This window comes from Taeniopygia guttata, chromosome 4, assembly GCF_048771995.1.
Source record: "Taeniopygia guttata chromosome 4, bTaeGut7.mat, whole genome shotgun sequence".
Classification (NCBI taxonomy): domain Eukaryota; kingdom Metazoa; phylum Chordata; class Aves; order Passeriformes; family Estrildidae; genus Taeniopygia; species Taeniopygia guttata.
This window is the reverse complement of record NC_133028.1, coordinates 49,447,849-49,473,731: the sequence shown is the minus strand read 5'-3', so window position 1 is coordinate 49,473,731 and position 25,883 is coordinate 49,447,849. Positions and strand designations below refer to the sequence as shown.

At 41.9% G+C, this 25,883-nt stretch overlaps 1 protein-coding gene across 2 annotated transcripts; it reads left to right on the top strand.

The window, feature by feature from the left end:
• The first annotated feature begins 4,712 nt into the window (after window positions 1-4,712).
• DAPP1 (dual adaptor of phosphotyrosine and 3-phosphoinositides 1) lies at window positions 4,713-25,865 on the top strand. 2 transcript variants are annotated; one of them, XM_041715925.2, is made up of 9 exons: window positions 4,713-5,109; window positions 13,176-13,298; window positions 16,457-16,590; window positions 19,290-19,420; window positions 20,730-20,777; window positions 21,014-21,076; window positions 22,970-23,055; window positions 23,569-23,656; window positions 24,621-25,865. In XM_041715925.2, the coding sequence occupies exons 1-9, from the start codon at window positions 5,066-5,068 to the stop codon at window positions 24,669-24,671; spliced, it is 768 nt and encodes a 255-aa protein (XP_041571859.1). In that variant the 5' UTR covers window positions 4,713-5,065; the 3' UTR covers window positions 24,672-25,865. The 2 variants fall into 2 exon arrangements, with proteins under 2 accessions (XP_041571859.1, XP_002192670.2); XM_002192634.5 differs by lacking the exon at window positions 4,713-5,109 and adding an exon at window positions 5,240-5,370.
• Window positions 25,866-25,883: the final 18 nt, after the last annotated feature.

Here is a 25,883-nt window from a genome sequence, read left to right as displayed (position 1 = left end):
TATTATATATATAATTATTTATGTTATTTGAACATAAATTTTGAAGCTTTTTGCAAAAAGCAAAAATTAAAAAACCACAACAATTTATGAGTTGTAATAAGATCACACACCAAACAGATTTACAAAACATCAAGTAAGACTGTTCTCAGCCTTTTTTTCCCTTACCCCATCTTTAGTTTAAACAGTTTCATTTTGTATTTTATGACACTTTTACCTAAACCTAGCTTTTCACGAGAGTTTTACCAAAGCCTAAATCATATGCTGCATCTCCATCAGTTTTCGTGTATGGTGGACACCAGTGTGTGGGGTCAGTCCTGCCCTGGGTGCAGTCTCTACCTGAGGATGGACCACGGGTACTGTAATGTGTCTGCGAGGAGCTGGGAGCCAGAACAGAGCTCCAGAGCTGCCACCCTGGGCTTTGCTGCAGGACAGAGCTATGGGCTGGCTTCACAGGCAAGCAGGAATCCCTGGAGCGACTCCTGGTGTGAGGACATTCAGGTCTCCAGCCCTGAAGGTGCTCCCCACCTGGAGTCTGCAGAGGCTCCTCCTCCCTACATCTTCAGTTACCGGGTAATCTCCGAGCACAGACTTGCCAGCCAGGTCTGATTCCTCTTGGAAAGAGGCTGAACCACCAGCAGGTCACTTGGCTCAAGGCACCACATGGCACACAGAGGAGCTGCTTGTCTCCAACCTTGCCCCTCACCTGGCCTTTGGCAACAAGAGCTGCTCTCCCCCACCTCCTCATGTATGCTGCCACTAACAGCCACTGACATCCATAAATTTTTTAATTTAAAGATAATTTCTAGGTGTTTGGGTTTATTTCTTTGGGTTTGGCTGGACAGGAAAAACATTTGTACATCATCTTTTCAGAGAGCATGACATTGCTCTAAAGTGGGAAGTTTTAAAGAGACTTCGGCTGTGCCTAAGAAGACACGAAAAATGTGTTGAAGACTTCAAGCACACATGCACATTAGAGTGGATTGACAAAGTTCCTAGAAAGTTTTCCTTGTAGAACTGAAAGTGGAAACATATAATCTTCACATCATTATCCACATTATTGGAACTGTGAAAACCAAACCACATGCAATAACACAGCTGTTCTAGCTACAGTCGTTTAATTTCCCACCATCATCTCAAAATATACATGATCCAGCTCCTGGTAATGCACACAGCAATCAAGGGCTAGGAGAAAATTTAGCAAGCATCAAGGGAAACTATTTCTGTGTCCCTGTTTAAGTCCAAAAACAGAGAAAAAAAAATCTTCCTGCACTTAGCCCTAGAGGAGTAGCTGAATTTCCTAGAGCAAACAAGAGGAGAAAGTGCATGATGATAGAAATGATAACTACATTTGGTCCCAAAAGTCACATTATGAAGAGTATGAAGAATGCTAGTTTTTTTAATAAGGGCAGAGTTAAGAGACTGATAAAACTGAATTGTTAAATGAATGTCTGTGGGACCCCATACATAATCATATTCCTTTGTGACATGGCTGGGCCTACCCTAGTTGGCAGGAAACTCCACAAAGGCTTGGGAGGCCATGGCTGTTGTGCCTCTTGCTGTGCCTAGGTGGAGACACATTCCTTATCCAAATCTGGGGAATGAACCCTGTCAGCAACACAATTATTATGATCTTTAGCTATAGAAGCCCTGCCCCACCCAAACTGTGGAGAAAATGGGGCAAGAACAACCCTCCCTTTTGCACAATCTGTCTTCAAGCCATTTCCCCCTAGGAACTTTGGTAACTTCAAATTCCCTTTCTCACCACTGTTCTGTGTTTCCTATTTGAATAGATTGCAGCCAACACAGGGCATGGTCTGGAAACGTGTTGACTGTGGGCATTAGTAACACATTGAATAAATGTGCCTTAGGTGCCTCAAAATCCACAAAGCAGACTCATCACTATGCTGATATCCATTATCTGAAGTGTTTTCCAGCATAACAATTGTTTCCAATAAATATTCCAAGACAATCTGTGCCACACTCAGAAGGGAAGCATTAGTTAATTTCAGAAGATGATCTTAGTGTGCATCCTGTGTTTGAACACAGTGGAAAAATTCCTGCAGCTGCTTTAGAGGGTTCCACAGAATCCCATGGGGTCCTACCTGAGTATAATAGAGATTAAATGTCTTGGGCACTGCAAAATTATCAGATGCAGTCACCTTAAAAGGAATAAATCTATGGCCAATTCTCTGTTATGTAGGAAATCCGTATTCTGCAGGTGCCCACTGTGCTCCATCCTAACCTGCCCCTCATCCCAGTCATGTTAACAATGGCTTTGTGATATTTCTGGAGTTTTTTTCTTTCATTTGGGTGAAATCACTGTCTTTGTTACTGACCATCTTTGTTTGGATGGTTCATAGCTATCTGTAATCTATTCAGGTTATTAGAATGTGAAATAGTTAAAGAAAAAAAATTGAATTTTCAGTTATTTCCTACCATGTTCTGTCAAGTAACGAGTTATTTAATTGTGCCTTTGCAACAATCATATCTATTTAATAGTCATATGCCTATCTAAGCCAAATTCTCCTTTATTAATTTAGTATATCTTAAAGTACATAATTACAGCTACCTGAAAAAAAAATTAAACCTTTCAAACAGTTTTAAACAATTGCTGCATAAAAACTCAAAAACCTGGAAGAACCATCATGATCCTGGGACCTGACCACCTGCAGGACATGTGACATAAGCTCACCTAGCAATCCCACAATTTCTGTCCAAACACAACACACAGATTTCTCCAAAACCACTATCATAAAAGCAAGCACCTGCTGAACTGAGAGACCTGGTGGCTGCACTGTAAAGCATTCACTGGGTTTTGAAGTCTGCTGGTAAATGTGGTATTCTGGAATAACCTAGTGTGACACAACACAAGGAATACTTGCACATGTATTGATCATTAGTGACCCTCCCCATTTTGATGGCCATAGCTCTTCTGTTTTTCATGACCTAAATTTAAAACAATTGTGGTTTGGCATTTGTTTCCTGTGAGCTGGTGCAGTTATTCAAGAAAGACTTGAAGAGACTGGGTTTTTTTAATTGAATCCCTCTTTGGTTTTAAACTGACAGCTGTGTGGGGATGAGTAGAGAGCCAAACTGTTTTTTGGAGGTGCTCTGTGGCCAGCAGCGCTCGGGCTGAGCTGCAAGCACCAGAGCACTGCTGCTATCTACAGGTCTGCTCTGCACAGCACTCACACTGCACATGGAACCACTCCTCCACTGGAATAGCTGTGCTTGGGGATGAGGACCAAAACACACACACTGAAGTATTCTGGTTTTGGGGAAGTGCAAGCTGGCAGTCGGCAGCCTTTCTGTCCAGTGACTAACCTGTGCTGAAAACCTAAAATCAAGTAGATTTCAAGAGAAAGACGGTCTCTGCTGCATGAGAGTACAATTTCTGCCTTTTTTTTTTTTTATTTTTAATTTTTTTTTTCTACAAATGAAGAGGAAACGTTGCACTCTCAGGTGCAGAGTAAGAGGAAGTGTCTGCTCCCAGATGGAAACCCCCTCCCACCGCAACATGCTGGTGCACAAAACACAATGATGCACACAAGGGCTGGAAACCACTTTTGAGCCTGCACTGCTAAACTTTTAAGACCATTTGTGATATAAGTAGAACTTACTAAAATTTAGTTGTGGATCTTTGTTGTTTGGAATTTAATTAATTTTTCCTTCTGTGCCTTTTTCACTGTAACCCAGAAATTGTCATAGGTGCTTTTCTGCCTCTATCAGTAGAACAGACAAGACAATCTGGAATGGGTTAATCACTGCAGAAATCAAACACAGCAGCTTCCAGAAGAGAACAACAATAAATAAATCTATCCAGCAAATACAAGCAAACACTGGAGACAGCAAAGCATCTATTTAACAAATGTTGTGGATTTCAGAGTCAGGTTACCAGAGAGAATATCAGATCACAAGCTTTCAACAAGCAATAGAGGAAGGGGCAAACTCAGAAAAAGGAAAAAAGTATTTTTCCCCACTAAAAAATTACATTTTCCTAGTAAGGAAAAAAACCAAACAAACTTATTTGCAAAATCTTTATCTACAACTAAATGTCTGCCTGTTGACATGAACAGGTAAGTACAGAAGCAGAGCACCTTGCAACCACAATTAGAAGCTCAAAGCACAGTCTGATCTGGCACATAGAACCTCTCTGAAGATTTTACCATTTGAAAGAGCTAGAAAAGCTCTTTCAAAACTGATTCCCTAAGACCAGAAGGATCTGCAGGCTAAAAAAATCCTGTTCCAAATGACTCTTAGCTTGACACTGAGCATGCAGTTCATATGACTGACTGCTTGTGGGAAAATAAGTAGCTGTTCCATCCTCTTTAAATACCAGTTTTTCTGGAAACAGCTGATCTTTAGTACTGGATACCTGGTGAAAACTTCAGTTTGACTGGAAAGGAGTATTCTGTCACTTTTCTTTTTTTTTTTTTTTCTTTTCTGTGGAGTCCTGACCTTTTTTCAAAAAAATTTAGTGAGGAATCTGCCACACCTATAATAAATACTGTCCATGAAGTATTGGGGAACACAAATATTCTCTAGTATTGCCACAGATCGTTTAAGCATTAGAAAGAACAGACACCAGATAATTCTCAGAAATTTTTCATCCAAAAAGTTCAGTCCTCCTGATACTTCCAAAGAGGGAATAAAGCTGTACATTTCTAGCATTTAAGTTCCTATTCCTGTTTCAGAAAGACAGCGTGACCCCTTCAAAGCCTGCACGGAGGATCACCACGGCAATCAGGGGTCAGGGCGTCGGGGCCGTGGCGAGGCAGACCCTGGGCAAGCAGCATCCCCCTTGCCTGGCAATCCAGCGGCTGGGCCATGGAAAGATGCGCTCGGAGGGACAAGCCACAGCCCCCCTGGACTCTGGGGGCTGGCTGGGGAAAGGATTGAACACCTGACGCTTACAGAATGATCCACAAATTTCACCTCCGCAGATTTCCCCTCTGAGCACACTTCGGCGGACACAGAAAAGGCGAGGGGCATTCACTGATAGATCGCGGGAGAAAAACGAGCGGACGACGAAACGTTTTGGAACACGAACTTCTGGGAGAGACAGATGAAAGCAGCGGGAAGTGTGAATCATTCTGGCCATAAACCAAGGTGTTAGCAGTACGGGGGCACCGCTGGGAGCCGGGGGGGCTCTGGCTGCAGCTGCCGAGGGTGGGGGTCTCCCCCCGGGCCGGGGCGCTCCGGGGCGGCGAGGGCCGGGCCGGGAGGGGCCGGGAGGGGCCGGGCCCGCCCGGGGAGGTGCCGGCCGCACTTCCTCAGCCCCGCGGAGGCGGCGGAGCAGCCGCGGAGCATGGCCCAGCGCCGGGAGCTGCGTCCCGCCGCGCCGCTGGAGCGGGAGCTGATGGCGCTCGGGTAAGCGGCACAAGGGGCACCCTCAGCGACAGCCCTGGGCGTGCCGGGACACCCGACCGGGCTGGCGCGGTGGGAGCTGCCGGGCCCGGCTGGTGGATGTCGGGGTGAAGTGAGGGATGAGGAGGGAACGCCGGGTTTGTCTGAGCGATGCCGCCAGAGCGCTCCGTGCGCGCTGCGCGCTCTCGGAGAATCCCAGCGCCTCGTCCCGGTGGCAGGGGTGAGGGGCTGGCACGGGGGAGCGGGAGAAATAAAGAATAGTTAGAAAACCGAGAGCTCAGGCACACGGCTCGGATGTAGAGGAGAGCTGGTGGCACGGGTGCGCCGTCCGTCGGAGAACCTCTGTGGCCGTGAAGCCATCGCCATCGGATAGAGCCCAGGTTGTGCCGCGCCGCTTCCAGGGAGCACCGACCCCACACCTGTCCTCACTGCCCTGCCGGTGCCATCCCTTCAGCTGCCTCCTTGTAACTTAGCCTGGGCTCTGCTCTGGGGAGCTGCTGTCCCTGCTGGGTCCCGGGAGGCAGCAGGATTCCCAAAGGGGCCTGGAGCATCAGGAGGGAGAGCAGCGGGCAATTCACAGCCACTGCGAGGCTCACCATCATGCTCATCAAAAAGCAAAAACCCAGGAACAAAAAGGAAGGCTTCAACAGACCTTGTTCCCTGTCGTATGTGGCTTGCCCATTTTTTCTGCCAGTTAGTTTTGGTTTCTACAGGAGGAAGGCTTGGGTCACTTTGTCACAGCAGCATTGCCGTGGGCAAGGAGAAACACAGGCTGGAGCAGCACGGGTAGTGCAGGCAGGGTGGGATCAGTGGCAGCAGAGCAAAAGGAAGGCAAAGCAAAGGAAAGGCCAGTGATCATTCTGACAAAGCAAAAAGGCTCTGGTGTCAGCTCTGCATTCAAAAAGAAATTATGAAAAATGTAAAGGTGTTTTACTACCTGAGCATTTGTGGATTTGGACCAATTAATTGCTTATTTTTATGATTCATTCACTTAGAGAACAAATTAGAGTTTCTAAGCTACTTTGTTGCACTCCATCTCCACACTGGTACTACTTTCCCATATTTAAAAGAACCTTTTAATGAAATGCCTGGTAACTGAAGCACCTAACAGGTACGAAATTCAATAAAGTCACTTTGCAGTGGTACCCAGAGTAGCCATTTTATACTTATTCCTTACAACTGTAAGAGTCCGCTCATCCTGAAACAGTCTACAGGGAAGAAGGAAAGAAAAATTAGTTGCAGCTGTTGTGGGAAGCATGATTCCCAATTACCAGACTTTTATTGATTTCTACAATGTGATCAGAGTTAATATATGCCAGTAACATCTGCCTATAAACAGCAAGGAGTTCATCCTCATAGATAGTCTTGTAGAAATACAGCTTGATGTGGTACTTAATGTGGTATCCATAAGAAGGAAAGAGTACAAATTAGAGGGCTACAAGTATGCATTTTTAAAGCTGTACCTTCTTTATTTTACTTCCACTTCAATGGAAAACCTAAACTTCTCACCCGTTCACAGAACACTCAGCATCTCCTTCAGGGAAGTGTGTTGAGTTAAAGTTGAATAAGCAATGCCAGGTAAAAGAGTCCCTTCAAATTATTAAACAAGGCCCTTTATTTTCAGCTAGTACTAAAGCCACTTTTCTTCTCTTTTTTTCTTTTTTTGACTAAAGATGCAAAAGAAGTCCTCATGCAGTAGATATTCTTGTTGCAAAATCTGAAAGATCGCTTAATGTAAATATTTTTTCAGCTGTGAAAAGTAGGTGTATCGCACTCCAGACCATGCCATTAAATTTTCAGTCATCACAAGGGTTTTCCATCCTAAACTTAGTCCCCTACTCTCACAGTGCAGAGTTCCCCTGACAGCTGATGCAGTGTCCAGCACAACTGAGATCTGGTTCTGGTGAGGAGTGTGTGTCAGACAGAGACAATGGTCATTCAAATGAGAGGCAGCTTCAACATTCACCCTTGTGGGGGAATTTGAAGCAGTTTATTTTAAAGCTTCTGCTTTCTGGAGCAAAAATCAAAGAAGTTGGATAAGGTTTAAAGAAGTGTGAAATGGGAAGGACTTTACTCTAAAGAGAAAAAAAGGCTGAGTACCAGGATATGCTCGTAGTTTACTAGCTTAGCTGCTCAACAGAATGGAAAGTTGTCAGCAATGTAGGGAAAATTCCAATTACAGTCAGCTTCATTGTATTGATGTGTATATAGGTGAACCTAATGCTTAATGAAAAGGAAGGTCAAAACCAGAACACGTTGTTAAAAACTTGTTACCTCAGCCATTGGCTTTGTCCTTAAATCTACCAAAATGTTTAAACGGGAACACTGAAGTTTGCCAGAAGAGACATAAGCACCTTGGCTTAAAAGGAAACTGACAATGGGATTCTTCTCTGAAGGCCTCTTTGGTTATTGCTGGAGTCAATCCATTTTCCAGTTGCCTTTGTTGCTGTTAGAGCTGAAAACACAGCCAGAAATCTGCAGCGAGGAGCTCCTGTGGCTGTGCACGTAGTGCGTGAGGCTGGGGAATTCCGTGTGGCGGTTATTTGCGCAAGAGATGAGAATGTGGAGCGTCCCGTCATCCCGGTAATTACAGCCGGCTCTGGTGGCACAGGTTGCATCCCAATACAGCATAGTTTGGGTGAAACTGTTCATGAAAAGTGAAAGGCACAGGGCAAAACTATATTTTTGTAGCCTTTTTTCCTTACACAGTCCAAACTTTCCTTGTCACTCCTGGCAGCAGAACTTTTATGCCCTTTCAGGTCTGACAATACCATGACAGATGATATTTGTAAGGCTGGACAATACATTTCATGCTTAGTTTTAGCAATAGAAGAGAAATTAAGCCACAGGCCTAGATCAGGTGATAATAAAATTGTGAAACCGAGGAATATGTTAGACTGAACAGGGTAAAGGGTGATAAGATTTTTTTTTCATCTCTATTTTCTAATTTAAGGAAGATAAAAATTAAAGTGACTAGAAAGTGGGCCAAATAATGGGTGAAAATCAGAATGAAGGCAGTTGAAAGAAGGAGGAGAGAAAATGGAAGTGAAAAGCAGAAGCTGAACTAGTGAAAGTCTACAGTTAGAAGACAAACCTTGAGACTGGATACAATGATGTTATTTCCTCTTATTTCTATTTAAAAATTATTTTCCCTCATGTAATGACCTCCTTGTATTCCAGCCAAGTACTTTACACAGCTTTGTGAATTTCAGTGTAACACATTGAAAGGCAATTTGGTTGCCTGGCACCTGTAACTTCTGTCTTATCATTCTTGCCCTTTTGGAGGTTCTCTAGAGCTCTGTCAACTCATGCACCATTAAAAACATGGCCAAAACTTCACTTTTAGTGATGTGAGGTACAGAGAACCCTTTTGCAATTTTCAGATGATGGGCAATGCTTCTAGGGGATGATATTAGGAAAAAAAATTAAGAAGCCCAAACTACTAAACTTGACAGATGAGAGTTGGAAGTTGCTGAAATACAGGGTGCCAAAAATAGAGAACTAGTGAGTCAGTTTTACTGTAATTTTTGGAGCACAGGCGTGTGAAGAGCATCGCATCCAGCCAGAGGAGATAAGTCAGTGCTTTCCCATGCACTCCATCAAGCAGTACTGTGGACTACAGCTTTAACCTAAGAGTGGGAATACATCTTTGAGGCTAGAATATAGTTTCAACGTGTAAGCAAATTCAACTCCTTGTGGTAGAAGATATATTTAATTTAAAAAAAAAACAACCCAAACAACAAAACACAAAATTTGCCAACATCTACCACCACAAAAAAACCCCACAAACAAACAACAAAAAATCCAGTCAACCAGCTGAGGGTAAATAACTGCTGTGAGTGCTACTGAAGTCCTACTGGGAGCACATGGCTCATTTTCCCAGTAATCTGGGTCATTGTTACCTTTCAGAGGTAGACAAGAGATGAATCAGACTTGCTGTGTCTCTGCTTGGTTCCTGCATCTCAGAGAGCCAAAGTGCTTTCCAGCCAACCACAGAGCTCCAGCACTATTGCCCCTGCTGCAGCAGGGGAGGAAGCTTCTGGGAAGAGAGCACAGCTCACCCAGCTGAACACCAGGAACCTCCTTCTTGCTTCATGGAAGGAACTTTGAATTGCCTGACTTTGTCACAAAAGCAAGCCAAACATGGACACTCTTTCTATTCTATCCAGGCTACACCTGTCTGAGAACATCTGATAAGGACACAAAAACTAAGTGTGACCTCTGCCTACTGCATTTATCTGGTAGCTGGGCATACTGCAGAGTGATCACTCCAAACTTACACCAAATAGCAGCCAGAACTCTCAGCTCTGCTCTCTCCTGGTGCTACTATCTTTCATTTTTGTGAGGAAGAAAAACAAGTGTTTCTACTGGATGTTACACAGTTTGCAGATAAAAATGGCTCAGAAGAGAATTATGCAAGTCACTCAGCATTCACCCTTTCATGGATGAGTGTTTGTGTTCCTTGTGTATTCTGTCTGAAAATGGTTTCTTTTTCAAAGGGCAGCAAAAGGGATCTCATTGGCTGTGCTTGCCCATCCTAGCACATGCCTTCACTGGCCATTCCAAAGAGCAGCAAGGATGGCATGGTCATTCAACAACACACACTGGCAACACAAGCATGCTTACATAGAACGGGATAAAGATATTTAACATCATTTAGGATGAAGTTAAAGTAACAAGAATGGATAAATGACATCAGCTATAAACTCTGAGCCTGAGATTGCTAGTCAAATTGCAGAAAGGGAACCCCAAGATGTTGACCACAGTTTTTATTTTTAATAGAGGAAAATGAAATAATTAGAAAATAGAAACCTCCCAGAAGTTTGTATACATATCAGGAGGGTATACAAGGCCAAGGGCAGCCAGAAGAAGTGGGTTTGAAGCAAGGAAGGAATTTCTTTTATATTTCTTCTTGTGTTTCTCAGAGAAATCTCAGTCAAGAACCTCAGATAATTTTTACACTACTGACGGTTTTCAGTCTGAAAGGTGTCAAAGTACAGAACATATTTCTGAACTTGTTTTGTAGTGAATACAAGAATCTATAAAGATGAATTTTGGAAGAACCTTCAGAAACATCCTGATTATCCAGCATTATCCACCATGTTCAAAACCGAAGATTTAAGACATTACAACTTTATGAAGGACTTTCTAGGGGCTTCAATGAGATGGGTGTTTGTAAAGCATTTTGATTTCCTTAATGTCTTATTTTAAGACAGGATGAAGGTAGATACAGTATTGTGTTTTGTATCAACAGTTTCCTGCCCCAGGTGTAACTCAGAAAACAACCTAAACTCCAGCTGAAGGTGGACTGCCTTTTACAGTTTTGCCAAATGAGCCATAAATCCCATCTTGATTTGCCTGCCATTTTCAAAGAACTGCTTAAAAGTTGTTTTGTTTTTTTTTTTCCTTAGACAGATAAATAGAAGGATTCTCCCTGTGAAAAATACTTAAATTTACCTGAAGTATACCTAGTAGAGTTTAACCACAGGATTATTTGGGTTAATTTTTAGTCCTGGTGATTTCTACTTGTACTGTCAGCTCAGGCTTGATTGTGAGAGCAGACTGCACAGGCGTGCATTTATTTACCTTCCTGGTAGTCTGTGATGCAAATTTTAAATTTTCTTCAGAATTTTAATATTTTACCTGTGTTTATGCAATTGGAACGAAGTTTTTGTGACCATTTTCACAGTGGAATATCAAAGTAACCTGATCAAACCATCTGTCACAGTCAGGAAGAGAAAAACCCCAAAACTACGTGTAACAGTCTCTTTGACACCAAGACATCCACTTCTATTTTTTGAGCTGAACAAGAGGAACATAGTAACATTTGAGGGAATTTTGTCTGAGACAGCATATTTAGGCAAGAAACTGGTACAGCCTTGTCAGCAAAGTTTTAAAAGTGTACTTTCAAATAACATTATTTTCCCAATTAAGGAATTTGTTGTTGTTTTCTGGTTGGTTTATCTAATTTTTTTTTTTTTTTTTTTTTTTTTGCATAGTAGTAGCATTTCATTAGTCACTGGTCTTTTGTGTGTAAAGAGAGTGTGGATTTAAACACAGCATTTTTTTAAACTTAAGCAACTTCTCTTTCAAAAGTTCAGTAAAAGGGTTTTTTTCTTTTGGAAATAAGGTAACAAGGCAGTTACGAGCAACCTCAGACTAAATTTGCCTCCTTTGTGACAATGACCACTCACAGATTTTCTCAACATCTGCTTCTTTTGCACAGAAGTGAGTAAATAATGTTACAAACTCCCACTCAAAACAGTGCTGCATTCTCAGCTGCAGGTCTGGCCATGCTGGTTCGATCCTCCCCACATCAGGAATGATTTGACCTTTGCCTGTTACTTACTTGGGCAGTTAATCCCAAAGCAGATTTGGCTAACAGGTGCTCCAGAGGATGACACTTTGACTCTTTAAATATTCATTATTTTATTCTACTCTGTAGATGGACCACATTCTAGAGCCAGAACAGCAATGCCCTGCCTGTATTGAGTTTCACATGGATCTTCTCTTCCTCTGGGTTAACAGTCTGGAGTCTCTCATAAAGCAATTCATCAGCCAGCTGGCCTTTCAAATAGGCAGCCGTCCAAATTCAGAGTTAAAGCTTTGTGTGGGATGCCAAGTTTGGTGGAAACTTGGGATGAACAGCTAAGGGGAAAGAGGATACAATTACACCTGGTTTCATTTCGAAGACTGCCATGATACAAGCTGTGGAAAGTGCTGCCATGGCACTTCTGCTTTCAGTGGAACTGTATTTCTTGGGCTGAAGCAGTGACAAGCTTCATTCCCAGTGCTACAGGCATTTAAAAGGAAGGAAAAGGTGACCTGGCACCACTCCACATACAGACAAGGGAAGCCTGGTCCCAGCAGGGCCTTGGGTGCACTATCCCTCGCTCCTGCTCCAGAGCCTCGTGTGTGTGCATGGCTATTATCACGTGCCTTGCAGGCTTTCAGCTCCAACCTTTTACAGCTCCAGCTTTTTGTGTTCAGTCTCAGGTTCATTTCCAGTGACATCCCTGGCTCTTGTAAAAATTTGGGTGTTTCCATTGTGGAACATTCTGAATGGAAACAAACCCATAAACTACACTTCCTGAACTTCTTTGCAGGATTTTTTTTTTTTTGCCTGTGAAGTCCTTGCAAAACTTTTTCTATAAAAATGAAGTTAATTTTCACTGAAGATAAATTGAAAAAACGTTTAGATGTTTTCCTTTGTAGCTCAGATCATACTTGGCCAAGAGGCAACAATAGCAAGATATCTTAATTTTCACTGACATTTTGTCAGTTAATTTTGATCCCTTTAATTCTAAGCTTAGGCAAGCATGTTTAATTGCAGTTCTTGGCAGTGAAGGCATGTTGAGGGAAATAAAGAGTATATGAAGAGTTTAAGCACTGCCGGTTTGCCCAGAAGAGGATGTGTACCAAAAAGCATACATATGTCAGGAAGTATAGCTTCTGAAAATAGACAAAGGATTCAGTATAGCCCCCAAAACTGCTTTCATCTTATCAGCACAGACCTGAGTAATTTGTTGCTCATGCAAGCAGAATTTGCAGGGTTTTAAATCCAGCAAAACAGTCAGCTGTTTGTACACAACTTTGTGTTAATGAAAAATAGGTCTTTGACCATGTCAAAAGGCAGCCACTGCAAGGGACACAGACCTGTGTAAACTGTGAGTGCCTGTGAGGAGGGTGGTAACTCAAAATCGTAGCGGAAAGACTCCAATTAACACTGCTTTTTCTAATCCTCCAAAAAGCAGCATCAGCCAGTCAAGAGCAGAGTGAAGGTGCTTTAACGCGCTGTGTCTCCCCAGGTGGTACCACGACAATCTCACCCGACACGCAGCAGAAGCACTGCTGCTCTCCAACGGGCGGGATGGGAGCTATCTTTTGAGGAAGAGTAATGAAAGGGAAGATTTGTACTCCCTCTCTGTAAGGTAGGTGATGGACAGAGTGGACTAATCTAATGCTGCACATACTTCCGTGTTTGAATGTCCCATGCATTGCAGGTTTTTTTTTTATTTCCCCCCTAGGGCTTAAACTATTTTGAAATATATTAAATATATTCATATTGGTGTAAACCCACTGAATGACATTTTGCTAGAGGAAAAAAAATTGGATTGGATTTGACAACTGCTTTCATTTTTCCAAATGATGAATTAATCTTATTGGTAGAAAATATAATTCTATAGAATGGCCGTAAATTTTCAGTCTGCATGATAAAAATCTGCATTTCAGTTAAAAGAGCTTAAGAAACAGCTGGTGGGAGTAGAAAAGTTTTATGATGAGGACAGCAGCAAACATTTCACATGTGCTAATCTTACTAGTTTCTGAATCCCTGCATAGGAACCATCACCTCTGAAGGATGATCCAGTGTTTGGCTGGTTTTACTCCTCTCTTCTGTGCTGAGGTTCAGTCTTAACCAGGTCTGCATGACTAAATTGAATACACTTTGTGAGTGATCAATGCCAGGGCCTTGAAGTCAATTACAGCAATTTAGGGCACAACTGTTCAGGACACAACCAATGCAGAGCAGACTAAGACTGGCCTGGTTACTTTGCTAGGAATCACATTTAAAGAATCTCCCTGAAGGAGAGAAGGCACAACATTTTAGCGAGGAAACTGAAGGATAGATCCATCAGACCCACCTCTACCCTGCACATTGTTTGGGTAGAGGTAACCAGCCCTAAAAATATTTGTAACCTTTGGCAATTGTGTGATAAAAACAGCCTCTTGACCAAAATTTTAAGCTGGTGCATGGAAGCTCATTCCTGCTGCAAACTGAGCTTCTGAACAATTCATGACCACAACTCAGCTGAACCACAGTAACTTTCTAAAATCACTTTGATCTGTGTAATGCTGCTGGTTACTTCCATCCCTGACAGGAGCCCAGCATATGCCCTTGAGATTGTGGCTTTCTGCATATTCAGTACCAGGAGCTGTTATGATTTGGAAGAGTAGATGCTTGGGAACTGAGCAAAGTCTGATTTTTACATACCCTGTTCCCCAGGAAAGGCAAGGATGAGGTGTCTCACCCATTTCTGATAGAAGATCTTGGAGCAAGTGTGCCTATACACACACTGTTGAAATTATTATCACTATAGGCAGCCATTTATACAAAGGGTGCCCAACAGATCTGAAGGTGATGTTACAAAATGAGTATTCAGAGTAGCAATTCTGTGCAAGTGTTGCCAAAAAGAATAGTGGCATTGATAAGTAATAGCTTTCCTTAAAGAAAGCAGTTTTAAATTAATCATTGTTTTTCTGGTTAATATTTTTTACTTTAAAATGTCAAGCATTATTTGAGATAATTACCTCAGACAATTAAAAAAATATATGTATCTTAGAGGTAGTTTTAAAGGGTATTCGTGAAACAACTTATTGTAATAACCCTAAATTTAAATAGTTCTTTTAATAGGAAACAGAAATGTTAGCTAATGAAAATAAATTTGCTGCTTGAACAGAAGCTAGCCTTAGAAGACCTACAAAAATCTATTTCAGGCCCATTCCAATTTCTTGTTCAGCTCTTCATGTAGCAAGAACTACTTACTACATTACCATATGAACTGAATAGCCCAGTCTGAAGTTTGATCTGTTATTCTGTTTTTTAGTTTCTATTGTTTCTGGTGTTACATATCCTTTGAATACTGACTTTGATTTTAAAATGTTTTACAATTTTTCTACTGCTTAATGTTATGTTTTCATTCAGTTTTTTGACTAATATTAAAATTTAATTTTAGAATAAGTATTCTGATACATTTATGTAAAAAGGATAACTTCAGCAATTCTAGCTGTCCTTCTGTGCTAAAATATCTTCTGTAGCTTTTACTTTATTTTCTGCCTCAGCCTCACAAGGAACTTGGGCCATGATTATAGTTTGGGGTTTTTCAAGGAAAGAATGCTTAGCCATCCCTTGAGGTTTTTATTGACAGCTGTAGGAAGGGAGGTCTCATATTGCTTGAAATCCCCTCCCCCAGCTACACTAGCCAGTTTGAAAAGGAAGTAGGAAGCAGAGTAGAATTTGCTCTCATTGCAACATTGTCTTGAGAAATTAAACAAAAAGATGGAACCCATGTAATTGCAGCAGTCACGGCAGCTCTTCCTGGTGTTGAGCAGTTGCACTTGGATTATTGTGCCCCAGCTGACTGTAGCACAAAACATGTGGTAAACCCATAGAGGCCTTCTTCTTCTGTTTTCTACAGTATCATAAACACTGTTCAAAGATAAATATTAAAATACCAGTTTGAAATCATAATCCTCTTTGGAAGTGGCAGTGAATGAAAGAGATGCTATAATTCATTTTCTTCACCACATTTTTTCAGTATATTTGCAATGCAAGTTTTTCCTCAGACATTTTATTTTGGATGTTAGTATCATTAACAAAAGTAACTTTTTCACTGGATAAATACTTGCAATAAGTGCTCCACTGTATTTTGAAGTCAAAATAATTGCCTACCCAGGAAGTGAGGTCTTGCACACTTCTCTAAATGCCATCAGGTTTCATAAACAAAAGCTGTTACTTCCCTTACGGAACAAGGACCCTGGTTCATGTTTGTCAGTGCCCATCCTAGTAGAACCAATCATCTAAATACAGTGACAAAACAAACAATTTCTAAAACCCAAGGTATTTAAAATTAGGTTATTGGACCTGTTTGTGTGCAAAACAGAGACAGCCTATTTTTCAAAGGGAAACAGAAGACATTTTCAGTGAGATTGGGATGCTACTTGGAAAGCAAGACACATACTGAGTATACCCTCAAGGCTGAAGTCCAGTAAGTGAAAAGATTTCATCCTATTTAGGCAGAAGGCTTGAAATCTCTTTTGTGAGTATTTTTGTTGATGCAAGAGTTAAATTAACCAACTTGGCCTTTCTAGGTTTTCATCATCTCGTATCTATAAGTCAGCAATTAAAAACTGATTTTCAGATGTGTTGAATATTAGTGAGGGGCAGTAATGGCAGTAGTATTACTACTAGGACAGTGATTGGCCTGTGATCTGGGCCAGATTCCCTGTAGTGAAAGATGCTATTTAAGGATTGTATGTGCCAAATGCCTTTGGCATTTACATCTTGACAAATTTTCCTCTTTTATTTTAGGGGTAAAGATTCTGTGAAACACTTCCATGTTGAACACACAGGAACTTCATTCAAATTTGGATTTAATGAATTTTCTAGCTTGAGGGAATTGGTCATGCATTTTGCAAACCAGCCTTTAATTGGAAGTGAAACAGGTAAGGAGAGACATAGTGTGTGTATGAGCACATTTATAGCCATGCTTCACAAAGATCTAACTAAATGGAGCTTCTGTTGTGCTAACAAATAGATCTTCTGCCAAAGTGTTCATAAATCACATTTGTATTTGTATTTAAATAAATTCCACTTCAAACAATCTTTCAAGTTCTTTGAAGATAAACCACACATAAGCTTATTAGGCTTTTGCTAACCAGGGCTATGAGCTCCTTTCAGTTTCTCAGAGGAGGAAGCATTTCAAAATACCGAGAGGATTAGAACATTCTCAAAAATGGCAAAACCAAAGTGCAGTGTTAATGAGGAAATAAATATTCATCTATGAAGCTGAAATCCCCCAATAAGAATAAATGGAAGAGTGACTTGAAATTGTTCCATCTCAGTATTCTTTGTCCAAGGAAGGAGCCTGCAGTGTTATGCTCCTCTTTCCCGCAGAGAATGTGGTTTTTACCAGCTCTCCTGCTCTGCCCGCAGTGCCATCACCATGCTGATGCCATCTGCCTTCACAATGATTTTTCTCGCTTTTAAGAGGAGAGAGGAAAGCACAAGTTTCTCTACCAACCTATATGCTGCCTGAATTAAAGGGTCAAAATATTAAACTTGATTCCTACAAGTGAATTGAACACCATCAGACTAGAATCCCTGGAGAAACAGAGTGGATATTATCATGGCAATGTCAGTTTTATGTTTAGCTTCGAGTGTAAGAGTTGATGACATGTCAGTGCAAGTTAATGCCAAAAACTTCAGTGTCCTCTGTGGCAAGTGTATGCAAATTACTCAGAGCAGTACTAATTATGTATGCAAGAGCCCAGTTAAATTATAGTTGTCACATGCAATAACTGTAACATGTCACACACTAAATTTGCACCAGTACTCTACTAATGCAAACATTAAATTCAAGGGCTCCTTTGCCAGTTTCTTCCCCCAAGAAAATGCAGTTGTACACCCAATCTTGCACTTGTATCTTTCAAAACACTCTCTTTTCAAATTACTTTCAAGAGTGGTTCAAATACAGAGCTCCCACATGTATCCTCTGTGCCAGTGAGGTATTTTTCCTGGGAAATCAGGCATGCACCCACAGGCCTAGCTCTGTAAAGATTTCAGATGACATAAAAACGTGTATTTCCCCATTCCTCACTCCTTCACTGCATGTGTTACAGACACTAATAAGCAAGACATTTTATCTGATCTCTATGGATGAGATCAACACTTGCCACCTTAAGGTTTCCTAATCAGATTCTACTGGCTCTGTGAAACCTCTAAGTCAGATTGCTACCAAAAAAAAAAAAAAAAAAAAAAAAAAAAAAAAAAAAAAAAAATTGAACATCGTATCAAGACATCTTCCACCTTACCATACCATGGAAAACAGTAAAAACAGTAGAGAGGAAGAGAGAATTAACACTCAGGGAATATTCCTTCAGATACAGGTGTCAGATTTCTCCTGGGTCATAACCATGTTTTGTCAAAAATGAGGTAGAGTCAGAGTCGACTCATCAGAGTCAACTCCAATCCAAGCATCAGCAGATGCAGATGTGGCAGAATAATCTTGCTACAGTGCAGCTTTTGCTAGACCTTGTGTATAATTACCAGATTATTCTGTACAATTGTCTTTGTGGAGGCCAAAAAAAAAAAAATCCACAGAGAACTTATTAGAACACAAATACTGTATAAAATGTTATATTAGTCCTTTCATTTCTGCAATAGAGCTTTTTATCCATGGTGTACAGATGGTGATACCCTGATTCTGTGCAACAGCTCAGGAGTAGTTTCTCTGGAATGGTGATGGAGTTGTTCTCAATTTTATTTTAAATGGTAAAGCATAATTTTTCTGCAAGGCCAGATAGAAATAAGCCAGTGTTGACTTTCCACATACAGCAAGTTGAATAGATCACATTTGCATACACCCCCTGCCTGCAAACAGATCTCAGCTGGTTACTTCAAATACAACTTTTCCACTTCCCTTTTTAGCGCTTCCCATTACAGAATGCTTGTAAATTACTCATACATCGGTAGGTTTCAAGTCCAAATTGTTACCAGTTCTAGCATCTCTCCTCTTTAAGAGCTACAATATCAGCATAAAATGCAAATGGTGCAACATTCGGTATGCTGTGACATTATTTTTAAAGAATGGGGTTAGACAGTGGAGCAGAAACTATTTCAAGGATGTTCTTCACTATTTTGAAAAGTACAATACATTCACTATAGAGAATGCAGTTTTTTTCTCAGGGAATGTGCGATAAACATGACCTTACTTGGAGAAAAAGAAGAATAATGAAAATTTAACTGGAAAGAGCTGTGGTAAAAACAGTTGAGGGTGATGGTAATGTGGGTTTACTGTTAGGAAGCCTGTAGCCAGAGCCCTGGCAGATTAGGGGATTTAAGCACCAGACAGTGGGATGTTGGCAAACCCAATGATTATGGCCTCCTATCTAGTTTAGCATCCTGCCTGCCCTCCAAGCCAGCCTCTTGGGCAGGAAAGGAATTTAATGAGTCAAAAGATTTCATGCAAGCATTTGCAAGGATAAAGGTTTTGAAAAGGTACCATAATTTACAGTTTTCACAGCTACCTTTTTAATTTTAGGAAAAGGTGAAATGAACCATTTTTTTCAGAGATTTAGCTACTGACAAGTTATTTTATAAGCTGCACTTGCCAGATGCCTTACTCCTGCTCTTTTCTCTCCAGGAACTTTAATTGTATTGAAGCATCCCTACCCACGGCAAGTGGAAGAACCTTCCATTTACGAGTCCGTCCGAGTTCACACTGCAATGCAGACAGGAAGGACAGAAAGTGACCTTGTCCCAAATGCACCCTCAGTAAGTTGTGTTCTGGTGGGAGGGGTGCTTCTGGCCTAGTCTAGCATGATTGTTGGACTGAGCTATGGAGTAAGACGGGTTATTAATCCCTGTATGGGTTTGTAAATACAGGAAGTCTTTGCCAAACAAGGCAAAACAAATACAGACTTGATCGGTACAGGCCCATGGCAAATAAAGGCTTTTATAATTGTTGTCACTTCAATGCTGTCCTTGGAAAAACATTGTCTGCAGCTGACCTGGGTGAGTCTGACTATTCAAACAAACAATATGTGAAAGATTTTCATTCTCATGTTATCTTTTAGAATAATTTATCATTATTAAAATTATAATGAATTTTAAAAATGCATACACAAAAAAATATCATAATATACATTTGGGTCACCTCTTCTGACATTTGAGACTCACTTGAACAGCAATTAGAGTCTCTAAATCCCTTGTAACTCATGTCTAAGTGACACAGGTGCTTTCTCCAGAACCGTTTGCTCTGAACAGAGAGGAAAGTATTTTAATTATATACTGTATTTTCGGGGGGAAAGAGGAAGAGTTATGTTAATATGGGTTAATGAAGTTGCAAGAAGAACCACTTCTGATGTGTCTCACAACCAACTCTTCATCACCACCCTTCAATTTACGCTTTAACCTCCAAAGAAACTTGACTTCCAGACACCACCAATAAAATATAATATTTTTTCAAGAACAAGTGGTAACTTGGCAAGATTTTGATTTTCAGAGGTCTCACCACCAGGTCCCTACAAAGAATTTCAGTATCTAAGAAGTCATAAGGTCAAAGTGTCACTCATGATGCCAGAGAAACAATTCAAACCCCAATTTTTCAAAAAGAACATTGAACATAACAGGTTTTTCCCGTCAAGCATGGGCCTGGTTGAGAGAAGAGAACAGCTCAGTAAAACAGCACATTCCCCTGGTTGCATTTGAGGAGCATTTTCTGGGGATAATTCCCCTGTCAGTTAAACCCCGTGTGCTCCCGGTCACAACATGTAACGAGGCAACCATCCAGTGTTCCTAAATGAAGTCTAACTGCAGATATTCTGCTGTGTTTGGCTGTGCAAGTGCAGGCAGAAGCTCCCTGAGGGAGGCACAGCCTGGGGGCTGCCCTCAGAGCCAGCACAGCTCCATCTTTTCCCTGAGACAGCTGGATCTCCCCAAGGGGAGCACTGAAATTTGGGCAAGTGAATATGGGGAGTTTCCCAAAGAACTGATCCATCTTCCTGATGTAGGCAAAGAGGGGAATGTGAGAAGTAGAAGCCAAACTCAGTCCTCTAACCTCAATCCCTTTGTTACTTCACAGCTCGGTACCAAAGAAGGATATTTGATAAAACAAGGCAAAATAGTCAAGGTAAGGAAAACTCTTCCTTGTTACTTCCACTCTGTGGTCACCCAGAGAAGCTAAAGACAACATGGAGCTGAAATTGCTCCACCTGTATTTCCCTGCAGAGAGGAACAATTTGTGTTTTAAGCAACAATAAATCACAACTGTAAACCAGGGCAAGCCAGCAGCTTTGAAAGTTTTTCTTTCTTAAGTTTTAGACTAAACTCTCCCAAGACAGTTACCATTCGTTCTTGATTTTTCAGAGCTGGAAAACAAGGTGGTTTACACTGCATAGGAATGAACTTAAGTACTTCAAAGACCAGACAGTAAGTAGCAAACACCAATTATACCTTTTAAACATCTACACAGGCAGCTGCAGCCTCCTTGTATCTCTGGCTTCTCACATCTGTATCACAGCTTTCGAAGCTAAAGTTTCCCAAACTGTCAGACAGGTCAAACCTGTCAAGTGAAGTCAGTTTTGTTGATGACTTCAACAAGAGAAAGCAAGTTTTACAGCTGGAAAATATTTATTGTGCTCTGTCAGTCTTAGCAACAGGATAGAGTTTACAGGGATTTTTCACACAGAATCACAGAATAGTTTGGGTTGGAATGGACCTCAAAGACCTTCTTCTTCCAAACCCTCCACCACAGCAGGGACACCTTCCACTAGACCAGGCTACTCCAAGCCCTGCCCAACCTGGCCTAGAATACGTTATTTTGTGTTGCTTTGTTAAGTGGATTTTAAGCTACCAGCACAACACAACATTTATTTGTAGCTTTGACACAGCCCGACAGAAAGCATGCTGTTAAAATAGTTCTAAAAATACTGGTAGTATCCTTTGCATTCAAATGATTCATTTAAAAATTCCTCCTGACAAAGATTAACCTGCAGCATCCTTAGAGCTGCTGCTCCATTTCTATGTTGATCTGAGTAAATATAAGAAACACATCTGGAGTCGCTTTGCCCTTACAATGCCTTTGTTTGAGGTTCCTTCATAAACGCAGCAAAACCGTTCACCTCTGCCAAGCCCTATTTCAAGCCTCTAACAGATTTTTACACAAGAGCAGAAAACTGCCTTCTCTCACCAAACATTACCATTTCTAAGCAGTTATGTTTTTGCAGGGCTTTCCATCACTTTTAATTTCAGTTCAACATAACTAGAATTAAGCTTGCAGGATAGCATTTCAAAGAGCAGCACTCCATTAGTGACTTACCAGGCAAGAAGAATTCCTGTATTTGTCAGGACTATGATCTCCTTCCAGGCAGCAGCTCCAGTGTCTCCTGGCACTCCTGTTGCTGCTGTGGGGCTGCAGGTACTTACAGGTGGGCAGCCTGCAGCTGACCCTGGGATAGCATTTGGTATCACACCACAACCCGGGGGGCTTCCATCTAATGCAGGGTATTACTAACAGCCACTGAGTCAGCAAAAGTATTAAGGGAAGATGAGAAAGCAACAGACACCTCCATACAACTCATGAAGGACCATGGAAACAGCTGAGGGTGTTTGGGCAGAAAGCAATCAAACTTTCTCTTCTGAGGCCTTAACAATGTGAGGCTGAAACAAATGGAGGAAGAGCTCTCACACCTAGGGAGAGTGAAACTCCTAAGGGAGATGGGTTGCTGTTACACACAGTCTGTCCCTGCACCTGAGCTTGTCCAAAGAAACTTTTATGCACATATATATGTGTGGGTATGTTTGTGCACATGTGCTTCTCAGGCAGCCAACCCTATCACTTCTGCTGCAAGCACTACTTTGGCTTTACTTCTACATTTCTCCTTGCCCAGCTTCACCCTTTTAAGGCACTTAGGAATTAATTAAATCTCCAACAGCTGCTAGTCTGATAAGACCTATACCCACACGTTTGTCTCTGTAAGCCTTAGCTGAAAGTGGTACCAAATCTGCTGCTGTGTCAGTTATGTTACAAGGCATCAGCCAAACCCTCAGCAGCCTCTGTGTAGCTCAAACATTCCTGCAGTAGAGAGCTCTGTTGCTTGTCCAGATGTGAACTGCCCCGTGTTTTTCATATTAAGCTCACTTCCTATCATACCACTGATGTTATGCTTGCTAGTTTGTGCTTATAATGTTACAGCCATTGTAACTATGCCTGAAAAAACATGTGGAGGTGCCTGTAAGTGTCCAGATCCACTGAAAATGAACTGAGATAAGGTTATCTTCTGTTTTCATGTGTCCACATTTTAAAAACATTTTCTCTTCAAGGCTACGGAACCAATTCGAGCACTTGACTTAACTGAATGCTCAGCTGTGCAATTTGACTATTCCCAGGAAAGAGTCAATTGTTTCTGGTAGGTTGCAGGATTTTCTCCACGTTGCTTGGAAGTTCAAAATAGAAAGGGAATTCTGAAATGTAAACCCTTGGTGGTTGTAACCCTGCTCATCCTCTAACTCTCAAGTCTGTTTCTGTCAGACAATCTGTGTCAGTCCTGCATGCCTTTGCCAAATTACTTCTGGCAAAAGGTGGGCCCATGTGTAGTGAGCATTTTTAATTCCATAAGCATCTATAATCATCACCTAGACTCATGGATCTTGGGGTCAGATGCTGGTACAGGTCACATGGTAACCTCTTCTGTCCTCAAATGTGGGCCTTTTATCCTTAGGAAGGTCCTTATCCTTAAGGACCCTGGGCTGTAAGAGGCTGTCACCCATTCTTGGTTAACCTCCCTCCTGGTGGCTGAAGGGGAGCACAGCCTCCCTGTCCTGCTCTGTCTCAGCAACTGTTGGCACAGGCCAGCTAGGCTCAGTTTTGGGGAGATCTGCCAGTTGTTCCAGCAACTTAAGAAAGCTTTGTTTGCTTACAGTTTAGTGTTCCCACTAAGGACATACTACCTGTGTGCAAAAACCGGGATAGAAGCTGACGAGTGGATTAAAATCCTGCGGTGGAAACTGGTAAGGCGATGTGCACTGTTACACGGCACTGCATAAAGAACCCCCAGGACTGGGCACCCATGTGCTACAGCTCTCAGCACCTGCAACAAGGGAGTACTTGCTCTGGCTGCCAGGCCAGATAGATTGGAATATGCAGTTTTCACATCATCACAGAATCAATTAGGTTGGAAAGGATCTCTGAGGTCATCAAGTCCAACCTTTGATCAGTCAGGACCTTGTCAACTAGACTGTGGCACTGAGTGCCACAGCCACAGCCAGTCTTTTCCTAAGCACCCGCAGGGATGGTGACTCCACTACCTTCCTGGGCAGCCGATTCCAATGTCTAACAACTCCTTCCATGAAGAAATTCCTCCTGATGTCCAGTCTATACCTCCCCTGGCACAGCTGGAGGCTATGTCCTCTCATCCTGTCACTGGTTGCCTGGGAGAAGAGACCAAACCCCAGCCAGCTACACCCTCCTTTCAGGGAGTTGGAGTGGTAAGGTCACTCCAGAACCTCCTCTTCCCCAGGCTAAACCCCCCCAGCTCCATCAGCTGCTCCTCATAGGACTTACGATCTAGCCCCTTCCCCTCCACTGCCCTTTTCTGGACTCAGGCATCTTCCTGAACTGAGGGGCCCAGAACTAGACACAAAGTCGAGGTGTGGCCTCATCAGTGCCATGCACAGGGGCATAATGTATCTGCCTGCAAGCCCACTTCAGCATTTTTGGGATGCACTTTTACAGGCACACTCTAAGTAAGAAAAAACTACTTCTGTCTCTAAGAATGCCATTATATGTGCTTGGTAAACAATATGGATCATCAGCCCAGACCGCATGTCCTGGGACATGATGGCAGGAATGAGGAGACAATGTAAAGGCTTGAAAACCCTACTTCCTTTAAAAATGCCAGGAATTGGGTGGGTTGTACTCACCCACATCCATATGCACGCCGACAAGCAGTAATGGGCTGTCTTTCTGTTCCAGTCACAAATACGGAAGCAGCTGGAGGAGCGCAACGCCACCCTCAGATCCTAGCTGTGTGCCAGCTGTGTGCCAGCACTCCTGCTACACCGGCAGGAATTGCCTCTCTCCATGGGGAAGGCATTGCTTACCAGAGGGCAGCCTCACATCTCCAGTGCCCCCACACAGATGTCACCCACTGCACACACGGGATCCTGCAGCTCTGGGTGCTCTGGGGCTGCCGAGTCACACGTGGGGATGGTTACAGAATCACAGTGTGGGTTTGAGAAGTGTGGTGTATGCCTGTAATGCACTTGATTCAAACACCTGCCACCTAATCACAGAGGTGGTCACTGTTCAAAACTTTTGGGGTTATTTCAGAGCACTCATTAATTTATTGCAAGCTGCATCACAACTAAGCATCAGTATAATAGTCTGTAACCTTGAACCTTTTATTTAAAACAGGTCCTTTCTGGAAACATTAAATATCTTTTTATTACCTGTTTAGGCTTTAAACCTAAAGAAAAATGACAGAATTACATTTTGTAAATAGTATCTATATTGCAATCCAAAGAGTAGTATTTCAAGGCCTTTTTCAAAGTGACAGATGTGTGACACTTAGTTCTGGTCACACAAATTTTAATATGGTTTAGCTTTATACCACAGTGATGGCTACAAGGGTATGTTTGTTTCAAACAGCATGTGTAGGTAATGGTGAGCAGCATCATGTAAGCACACTTGTATACAAACCAGGGTTACGAGAAACACCAGCTGCTTCCTGGCACTCATAGGACACACATATAACAGCTTACTAGACAGACAAGAAGTGGATCCCATGATGTTGGGGCTGTACTCTAAATAGATGTTACATTTTGGAAACAAAGTTTTGACACACTCCAGAGGCTCAAGACCAGACTGGCTCAGCTGCAAGATCCCTGAGCAATTCTGTGCCTTCTCAAGGGCTGGGCAAAGAGGGGGAACCCTCTCTCCCTGCATAATAACTAAATTTCTGCTGAAACAACATCTGCAAACATCTCCTGCTATGCAACACTGCAGTCTATGTTTGGTATTGCTCATGCAGAAGGTATTTCATAATTACCTTTACCGGGAGAAGAGTGCAGAAGAGGAAGGCAAAAGCACATTGGAAGAAGAAAGAAAATCTAGATTTGGACATATAAATAGCATTTTATTTCAACTTTAGAAATTAAAAGTATTTGTAAATATTTTTATACAGACTGTTTTATGAATAAAATGTCTTTATAAAACTACCACAGGGCTTTTATATTC